The sequence below is a fragment of the Blennius ocellaris genome, assembly GCF_963422515.1.
Source record: "Blennius ocellaris genome assembly, chromosome: 17".
Taxonomy (NCBI): domain Eukaryota; kingdom Metazoa; phylum Chordata; class Actinopteri; order Blenniiformes; family Blenniidae; genus Blennius; species Blennius ocellaris.
This window is the reverse complement of record NC_137666.1, coordinates 18,214,486-18,224,882: the sequence shown is the minus strand read 5'-3', so window position 1 is coordinate 18,224,882 and position 10,397 is coordinate 18,214,486. Positions and strand designations below refer to the sequence as shown.

General features: G+C 44.6%; 1 protein-coding gene across 1 annotated transcript; it reads right to left on the bottom strand.

Annotated features, from left to right (window-relative positions):
- Positions 1-270: 270 nt before the first annotated feature.
- On the bottom strand, positions 271-8,909 carry msh4 (mutS homolog 4; the record flags this gene model as incomplete). Its single annotated transcript, XM_080512678.1, has 17 exons — positions 8,823-8,909; positions 8,631-8,741; positions 7,983-8,098; positions 7,699-7,872; positions 7,436-7,608; positions 7,294-7,361; positions 5,573-5,647; positions 4,473-4,537; positions 4,228-4,397; positions 4,000-4,136; positions 3,818-3,921; positions 2,979-3,103; positions 1,546-1,746; positions 1,345-1,463; positions 1,147-1,275; positions 654-986; positions 271-465 (listed from the first exon to the last, which is right to left on the bottom strand). The coding sequence occupies exons 1-17, from the start codon at positions 8,892-8,894 to the stop codon at positions 271-273; spliced, it is 2,367 nt and encodes a 788-aa protein (XP_080368804.1). The 5' UTR covers positions 8,895-8,909.
- Between the last annotated feature and the right edge of the window lie 1,488 nt (positions 8,910-10,397).

Here is a 10,397-nt window from a genome sequence, read left to right as displayed (position 1 = left end):
CTGGTAACGACTGTGAAGTTGTGCAGTTCATATTTTCACAACTTTTGCTGCACATTTTATTGCAATTCGATAATCAACATCCAGTCATGCAAGATATAAAACCTGAGAATAAACAATTACCATTTTTTTTTTTTATTATGATAGAAATTACAAGAACATCACAAAGTTCAGTGCTATTGTTTTTGAATGTAAAACATGTTGCTACAACTGGAGTTGAGAACCGTACACATGTGATCAAGTCTTTCATGCGCTGGAAGTTCACTGAATCGTTCATTCCTCAGAATGAACGGCTCCAGGAGGCCCCGCGGCCTGCAGCTCCGCCTCGTACTGCTTCTTCAGCCCCTTCAGATACATACGCAGACTCTCGGGGTCCAGTCGCGAGTATCTGGCTGTCTGAAGAAGCCGATTGGCCAATCGGGTCACGGCTCTCTGCCTCTGGAACTCTGGATCACTGTGATGTTTGGCCTGGAAGAATAAATCACACCATATTTAACCTCTTTATTGGGGATTGTTCTGACATAAACCAAGGTTGTTTTACTCAACTGTGTTGGTCTCTTGGAATTTAAGGTTTGCTGTAAAATCAGCTGATAAACGTCACTCTAAAAGGTACAACGGGTAACAAAAAGTCAAACTAGAATCTCAAGGGATCGTACCAAAAGCTGATGGCTAACTTTAGCTGCGATTGCCTTTGCTTCTTCGATCATGCCGGAGGGAAGTGCCGTCATCTCCGCGGCTCTCAGACCTAAAGGAGCAACAGGAGTCATGACGAAATCCAGCAGGGCAGGTTTGAGGGATTTAACCAGCTCTGTACCGTAGTGCCTCTCTTCAGAGCATCCTCGGTTCAGCAGGTACGTGTACACCACGTTCTCCGCCCCGGTGTCACCGCTCCGGGTGTGCTGGACCTCCATGTGCTGGTTCTCCACATTGGGGTAGAGGGCCTCCAGCTGGCACAGCTCCAGATAGTGCGTGGCGAACAGGGTGAAGGCCTGCGGAGGGCAGGGAACCGGGACACGCCTTGAGAATGAAAAGGCCCTGCATTGAAGTGTTTCACGCTCGACCGGCAAGGTTCAGTGATCAGTTTGGCGCGCAGGAATCTGAATGATCTGGTTTGGAGCTCAGACAGAGGAGCGGCGGCGCAGGGTTTACCTTCAGGCTGAGGAGGAACTCGCAGACAGAGTGGCAGATACCGATGCCCTCCTCGGCGCTGGTGCCTCGCCCCAGCTCGTCGATGATGATCAGGGACCGGTCGCTGGCGTTGTGGATGATGTAAGAAACCTTCGGGAAAGAAACGCAGCCAATCACACATTACCGACCAGCTCGGTTGCTGAGCGAAAGCCGACGCACCTCCTTCATTTCCAACATGAAGGTGGAAGAGTTGGTCTCGAAGTCGTCGTCCACGCCGATTCTGGTGAAGATCTGGTCGGCGACTCGAAACGAGGCGTACTCCGCGGGGACGAAGGAGCCTGCAACGAAAGCGCCACGCTAACAATCAGCACGCCGAGCCCCCGTTTCTAACTGACGGTGTGAGAAGGTCTGCCGCCGGACCTATCTGAGCCATGATCTGACACAGCGCCACCTGCTTGAGGTAGGTGGACTTGCCGCTCATGTTGGGCCCTGTGATGATGACGAAGTTGCTTCCCTCTGAAATGTAGCTGTTGTTGGAGACGGGCTGCTGCCCTGCGATCCGCTCCAGGATGGGGTGGCGGCCCTGTTTGATGGCCAACGTGTCCGTGAACTCCGGACGGACTGAGACGAAACAAGGAATCCAACACACAAATGTTACAGCTTCTTTTAAAGCATTACATTCTTTTCTTTCACAAAATGCCACACACAACATCCCATAATGACATGAAAATTTTTTGGGGGGGATGAAATCCTTGCAATTGAAAAAAAAAATAAAAGGTTATTTAAACTTTTTAAAATGTCATTATGACGACAGCTTACATTACAAACAAAGAAATATTTATAGTTATTACTACCAGCACATGAATAACATGGGAAGTAGTAGAAATAAATATTAATATTTAATCACTTCAACTAAAAGTAAATATAACTGAATAATATGAAAGTGTAAACACGAAGCAGATTTAATTTATTCATCCAAACAACACAGAGCGACAATATTCTAGGCTAATTAAAGTATGTTTATTTATGTATTAACTCATCTTATTCGTTGCAACCTGATGTGACTGCAGACCCCCTGCTGATTCTGAATACAAGTGCACATACTTTACCTTCATTGCGCTCGTTACGGAAAATATTTCAATAGAAATTAAGCATAAATAAACTGTTCCATGTAACTATGTGATGAGTGCTGTGTGTTCTTTACATAAAAGAACCAGAACATTATAACCATATGAATAGGTAGGGAGGCGGGATTTATAGCACATAGGAAATGAACATTTTGTTCTCAAAGTTGACGATAGAAACCAAAAAAATTAGCCATAATTGTTTCCATCCTTCGTGGTCTTAATATGGCGTCTCATAAAAATGATATGCAGGAGGACAAAGAAGAGAACGAGTGAGAAGTGACTGGGTGCAGTTCAGTTGAAAGGTGTGTTAAAGAGTCCTGGAAGTGTTTTGTGGGGTTTGTGTGTGGTTCCAGGCTGTGAGCTCATCTGCTGGGGGGGGGGGGGGGGGGGGATTTGTCTCGGTAAATACAGCACACCAATGCACACTTATGTAAGAAGGGTAATCTGAGTGCGAGCTGGCTGGCATGGAAGGGGGCAGGCAGTCAGCACGTGTCTACGGAGAGACACTTTCAGACAGCTGAACGCTGAACGCTCACCGCCCACGTGGCTGCTGCTGCCCACCAGTCCACCGACGAAACGGGAGGAGGAAGAGAAGGAGAAGTGAGGCCTGTAGGTTGTTTCTGGCAGGGGCCGGGTCAACCCCCCCTGCCTCACGTCCCACCAGACCCCCTCAGACGTCATTTGAGAGTCCGACTGACACCAGATCAGATCTGCAGGGACGCCTACCATAGTCTGAGATGGTGCAAGCGTTGGCCAGCGACAGCAGCATGTCCAGCATGGACACGGCATCCGAGAGCTTGTACAGGCAGTGGATGTGCTCATGGACGGTGGAGAGGAGTTGACATATCACCCTGAATAGACACAGGTCAGATGCCGATTAAAGGCAGTGAATACAATGAATGGCTGGCAGCGCCCTCTAGTGGAGTGTAGACTGTACAGGACATGCAGTAAGCTCACTTGTCTGTGGAGTGTTTACAAAAATTCATGTCATGGAGTGACAGTTACTCCTGGAGCATAATGGTGAAAAGCAGTCACCACAGTAAAATCACCAAATGTGATTTATGAAGAATATTAACCTCCACAAAACAGATTTCTTCAGATACCTACAATGACAATTCTTCCTCATGAAGCATAAATGAGAGAATAAAGTCATTAAACCTGCTCCAAGCCAGGAATTTTTAAAATGCAATCAGGGGATAAGAAGACACAAATCCCTGGCTGAATCTAACACATTGGGGTATCTAATGACATGTCAACACCCACCCACACTTTTGTTTGCTCCTGACTTAGTATTATTTGTAAGTAACTCTCAATTTCTGTTTGTATGCGATATCGTCTGAATAAAAGCAGACGGACAGATCATGTAACAGTGACGTCTGAATGTGTTATTTCAGTTGTTTTAAGCAAAATCAAAACTAGGTTAAAAAGAAAAAGAAAATTCTGCCAGAATTGAGATTTTTGCATGATCACTTTTCTCTGTGTGTGATGAGTCACGGCCACACAAATAATCAAAACGACCTGAAAGTCTTCCAGTGCGTGACAGTTGTGTGCTTGTGTCTGCTCACACATAGGACATGTGGAAGATCTCCCTGAGGGCCTCCTCACAGCGGCCGTTCATCTTCATCAGGTCTGCAGTGGTGAAGCTGTAGTTGTTCTTGTGCTTGCTCACCTGCGGTGGCAGAGGTCGACGTCGCTTCACTTTTGCGGGCCGATTCGTTTCACGCACGGTTTATTTTCTGGCTCCCACCTTGATGAACTCTGCGGGGAGTTTCCCCTGGGGCAGGACCACCTCTTCCAGCTTCATCTGGATGAAGAAGCCCCGAGCGGCGCTGAAGCTGGTGCGCGTCGGGAAGCCGTACTTCTCCCCCATCTGGTTCACCAGCCCTGCGCGGCACAGTGACATTGCAGTGTCGCCCCCCCCCCCCCCCCCGAGGGTACGAATACATCACGCGAGCTTCACATCTGGCATAAACACCTGCGATGTCGTCCACGATCTCCGTGTACGCCCTCCTGGCAATGTCGAGGAACTCGTTGATGTTGGGGCGCACGGCGTAACACTTCTGCGAGCGCATGTTCAGGCTCCCTTTCAGGTAGGTGATGTCAGGATTGATGACCGTCTTGATCTGCTCCAGGATCATGTCGAACCTGAGGCGGAGGCCAGCGCAGTGAGCCGGCGGACGGCGCCAAGCAGCGAGCGAACAAGAGTGTGAAGCGCAGTACCGGTTGTCCTCCAGCGTGCTGCTGTACGCTTGGAGCAGAGCCGTGTTGCACTTCTTCACCGCCATCTAGTCAAACGACGACGGGAACGAGTCGGAGTTTATACTTATGTTGGATTTGTACTGGTAAAAGTGCTGCTGTGTGTACTATGACATGATGAAGCGGGACAGAATGCACTTATTGGCTACATCAGAGGCCTGCAACCTGCTTCTTTGAAGCCCCCCCCCCCTGTAGTGGCCCCCTGACATTTCAGAAAATTATTGGTAAATAAACATTTTGCTGACATCAATATTTGATTTCAATACCACACAAGTTTTCAGAAATGTTCTAAACGAAGCTACAAACGGTTAAATAAAGTAGAACAGCTAAAACAATCTGGGGTTGTCAAAAGGAAGAGGACATAATAGTTGAAACTACGAAGAAATTAAGTACAAATTAAGTCAAATGATGACAATTGCTAATACAGTTTTTTTTTCTTTTTCAGTAAAAGAAAACAAACTCAAAAAATTTAAAAGAAAATGGGTTAAGGAAAAGGGGAAAGGACAGGGAAGTAAAGGGGAAAAAGACAAAAATGGAAAAAAAAAGAAGAAAAGTAAAAAAGAGGAAAAATGACAGAAAGGACAAAGGAAAAAAGAAAGGACAAACAAAAAAGAAAGGAAAAAAGAGGGAAATTCTTTTACAAATAGCGAGTATAGCTAAAACTGCTCTCACCATGAGGAAAGCGGCTAAAAATAGTTAAACAGCCAAAGCGGCTATAATAGCCAAGATACTAATATTAAATAGCTAAAGCGAGAAAATCCACAAAAAAAGAGGAAAAAAATCTCTAAAAATGGCAGCAAGAGCCTAAAATGTACTAAAATATATCTAAATTGTATTTATGACACTTAATGAATGCAAACTAAATTTTTGTTTGTGCAGCAGTTTCTTGGCTGTTTTGGTCATAAAGGCTGCAGACCTCTGCGCTACAGATCTGCATTGAATTCACAAATCAAATTGTGATCAGACGCCAAACTTCAAAAGTGAGAAAGTAGTTGTCACGCTTATAAACTGTAAATTAATAATGAGTAAAAGAAACAGCAGTGGTATCTCAGTGTGACACAGACCCTGAGCTGCGGGACCAGGTCCAGAGTGTGTTTGAGCTGGATGACGTGTGTAATCTTCGCTTCTGCAACTTGAACCTGCAGAGAAAAACGCCAATCAGGAACGCAAAGACACGAAAAAAAAGCAACATTTTGAAGCACCACATACGGAAAGAGGAACTGAAAAAAATGTACAGTACAACCACAGTGACAAGTCAAAATATCAGTTCCAAAATGAAGCAACATTGATTTTGCAATTTCTTAACTCATATTGTTGGGATTGTGTACAAATCTGCTTCTATGTTGTTGTAGTGGAAGTTTTTTTCCAATTTAACTTGATATAAAGTATTAATTTTCTCTGTGAGGATTAAAATTATGAGCAACATAAATGCAAATCAAAAGGCTTGATTATAAATCAAATCTGGGTGTAGTCTATATACAGGGGTGGAAGTAAAAAAGATGCAGATAGTCAAGTTTCATTTTTGTGGCATAAGTATTTTTATGGTATTTGCACTTTTCTGAGGGAGATGAAATATTGTAGGAGACTAAAACTGAATGAAAATACTGTTTAATTCCAGTATTTTCAGTGTTTGTGATTGGTTTGAAGGAGGCGTGTCACTTGCCGATGAAGGGTTAACAAGTACTCAAATGTACGATTGCAGTCCTTCCAATAACGTATTTGTACTTTGTATTAGAATCGAACTTTATTTATAGAGCACCTTTCCCATTCCTATTAAGCCTGGCGACGCTACGCAGGTGGAAAAAAGCCGGAACGTGTCAAACAGGCTGACATGGCGACTGGAGAAAAGACACACCCAGGGTACGGAGGCAGGGTTCTATATGATTTAATGTGCTGCCTGATGGCTGCAATCCATTTTTGAGGGCGCAAGTATAATGTAATTTCCATACATTTGAGGTTTATTTAATTATATAGATCAGTGTTTTTCAACCACTGTGCCGCGGCACACTGGTGTTCCGCGAGATAGAGTCAGGTGTGCCGTGGGAAATTATCCAATTTCACGTTTTTTTTCTAAAAATCATTCGCTCTCACAGCCGTTGTCAGCTGGGAGAGCAGTGTGTTGCAGAGTAATCATGTATATATACTCTTCGCCAATAGATGGCAGCACAGAACTTTACCGTTGAAATCGAAACTGACAGACGTCAGTCTGGTTAATCTCCACCTCCTGCTCCCATCTTGTATCAAAGTGTGTCAGTGACAGTGATGGAGAAGTTTTTGAAAAGGAAGAATGTGAACCAGGATCTCAGCTCTTCATCCATCAGGTCCAGGTTTCACACTGAGTGAGTAAAAATTTTAAAAAAAAGAAATTGGGAAATACTTTTTTTTCTGTATTTATTTGATTCCTGTTGATAAAACTTTGATGAGAAAGACTTTATATTGTTAATAGAGGCTACAGCGTTTCAAATTTTAACATTTTCGGGTGGTGGTGTGCCTCCAGATTTTTCCAAACAAAAAAGTGTGCCTTGGCTCAAAAAAGGTTGAAAAACACTGATATAGATTATCTTCAAATAAGTATAAATATAATTTTTTTGTATGCATCTGTATTTTTATATCTTCGTTTTGACAAGAATATATATTTTTCCCAATGGTATATTGTACGTGTAGTAAAGTATAAGTACGAGGAACGGCTACTTGAACACAGTGAGGAATGTGTAATTGAGTCCTCCCACACACATAAACTGTCTCACTCATGCAAGTGCCGAGAACTGAGGCTGCGGCGACGCACCGTTTCCTGCTTGGGGATTTGGACCAGGACGGACAGCAGCTGGTCGATGTCGAGGAAGTGACCTATGGCTGAACGGGCAACAGGAAACAGTGAGATGCGGCTCCGGACGGGCCGGGTAAATATTTGAGAGTTGCTTTCAGACCGTTCTTCAAGCCAAAGAAGAGCTCCTCGTCCTGCAGCAGCTCCTGGATGGTGTCCAGCCGTATGTTGATGGTGTCCACGTCCACCAGGGGCTCCAGGATGTTGGAGCGCAGCCTCCGGGCCCCGCCCGGGGTTTTGGTGTGGTTGAGTACGCCGAGGAGAGTGTGATCACTCCTAGAGAACACAAGGGAGGGGGGGGGGAGCTGAATGCATCTTTGATCTCACCTAAAGGGTCGATCTTGCTGTTGTGGCTTTGCCTCAGACCTGTGGTCTCTGTTGTTGACCACCAGCTCCAAGTTCGCGGCGGAAGCGGAGTCGATCATGGCTGTTTGCTCGCTGCCTTTGAAGACGACTTTCAGGGACTTGGGAGCGTAAACAGAGTTCTGGAGAAACTCTAAGTATTTCAGCAAAGCGGCTGCAGCTGCCAGGCAGTAATACCTAAACAAATCATAAAAACGGGAGTAATAATAATAATAATAACTTTTTTTTTTTTTAAACATTGTGCTGCAGTACATCTGTTTCTGTTCTTTACGTCCCCTGTCGCATACTTAGCTTGTACTTCCATGAAGACGGTGCCGAATTCTGGAGCGCACAGCTGCTGAATGTACTCCAGTCCCTTCCTCTCGTTAAAGTACTTCCTTTGGATGGCAGTGAAGGCGACAGTCTGGCAAATGGCGTCATAAAATGCAGATATTACACACAAGAGTTCATGGGGGCGACATAGAAGTACACTTGCTGTTATTACTGTTATTCCTTCTGTATGGTGGTTGCAGGTTCTCCCTGGGCCTGCATAGAGTTTCGAGGCTTTTTGTCAAAACTGAGAACTTTCTGATTAGCTGAGGGTGTAGAATAGCTTTAACTTTGTGACGTTTGGGATGAAGTCGATCGGATTCTGCCCAATATTTTGTCATGAAAGTAAATAAATGTTTAGATGTCGAACTTATTTCAGTTCAGGGGTCACCTTCAGTCCAGTTTCATCTCGAGTCGGTCGGACCGATGAAATATTGTGACGCAAAAGCCGTGGACCCACCGGGCAGACCGTGCCGGAGCAGGGCGAGGCGGGACGGTACGTTTCTACATCGTTGCATTTTTGCGGCGTTAATAAGCAGAATAAATGACAACGAACGAAGCACTTCCTGGTTCAAATGTGTGTATTTGAAATAACGAATCCAAACTCTTTCCGTGCTTCTCGTTACCGGGAAGTTCTCCGTGACGAGCTTGAACAGCTTCGTCCCTTTGCCCTTCTCACTGGCCGTGTCCGGCATCAGGATTTCCACCGGCACCAGGATATGAATCTTGCGGATGACCTGTAGAATAGGTGGAGGCAAACGACAAGAGGTATAAATCCCCAGAATTCCTTTGTCTCTTTCTGAGTGATTGCTGTTAACCTTGGCGTACGTCCCCGTGTCTGCAAACTGGGAGAGGACCAGCTCTGGACATTTCAAGTTGACGCTCGCCATGCCGATCTCGCCCCGGGCCAACCCGCGGCCCTCCACCACGGCCACGATCACAGAAGCGGCGGAGGCGGTGGAAGCCGAGGAGCAGCTCGTCGCTTTGAAGGACGAGTGGAAGCTGGATGAGAAAAGACGACTCGGTACGTGTTTTCATGTGCAGTGGTGAATATACCTGCAGCCCCGGCAGACCCAGGGGTCCTCCTGAGCTTGGGCGTCCCGACGCGATTGCTGAAAGTGGAGCTGTCGGAAGTGGAAGCAAGCAAAGAGGACGTTCTCCCGACCCTGAGGCTGCTGGGAAACGGACCTGCGGTGTGTCAACAGAATTCATGGAAAGATTACAATTAATCACATTTCAAGTCTGGTGCATACACCCACAATCTAAATTAACATGAATACCTTTATACACTTTAATTATATAATTAATTCTTATATAGGTATATAAACAATACAACTTGTTTTCTGGATACAATAAATTTCATTAATGTCGACAGATTTAAGAATACTCTACGTCAGGGGTGTCAAACACATTTTATTAAAATTTTTCTCTCATCCTCATTCTGACCCTCAATTCGTCTGTATTTTGAAGCCTTTCTCAAAGTTTGAAAGCGAGCTGCCACATTCAAGTTCATCACATCATCGAGTTTAACTGACAGAACAGAAACACAGTTCTCACTTTACATATCAACAAACATAAACACTCTTCTAAATTATATTTGCCTTGTCTCAACTTAAGAAAAACAAAACCCCTCTAGAATACAACAAACAGGATGGGTTTTATTCTGAACCCGATATGATGTTTCACATTTGATTTGTAAATGCACAATGTCTGGAAATGTGAACGTCTGGGACCGTATGAATAATGGCTTTGTAGACTCAATGCATCCAGCATTATATATTTGTCTAATAGCACTTTTCTGTAGTTTGATTATTGAATCTATATTAGTTTTATACATATTTCCCCAAATTCTCAGCAAAGTCGAACATAAACACACTTTCGCCTAATACACGTTGTAGATTTCTGGCTTGCTCTATTGTCTGGAGTCATTTTGAGAATTGACCTTTAACCTTTTCTCTTCTGGGTTGAGGTGTAAGAGTGTAAGAGGCTGGGATTCACCCACAGTTTTTTTCCTTTCCACGTTTGGATTTGTAGGGTTTTTCTCTGTAAAAGTGACTTGAAACGACCTTTGTATTTGACGCAATATAAAGAATGTCTACTCGAACTAAATATATAGAATTGTGCGTCTTCTGCATAAATATGACAGATGACTCATGATCTCTGGACAAAATGTCTCTACATGGTCTCATTAGATGGACTCATGACACATTGTCAATTCAGAACGAGACCAACTAAAGCGATTTCATAATTAATGTAATCATTTTTGATGCTCTGGAGGGACTGGATGAAGCTAACTAGCTGTTAGCTTGAAGCTAACCGTGCTGGAAGTCACCTGAGGCCGCTCTGGGCATGGAGGCCCCCCGGCTGGTGGTGGTCGTGGCCTCGGTCAGACT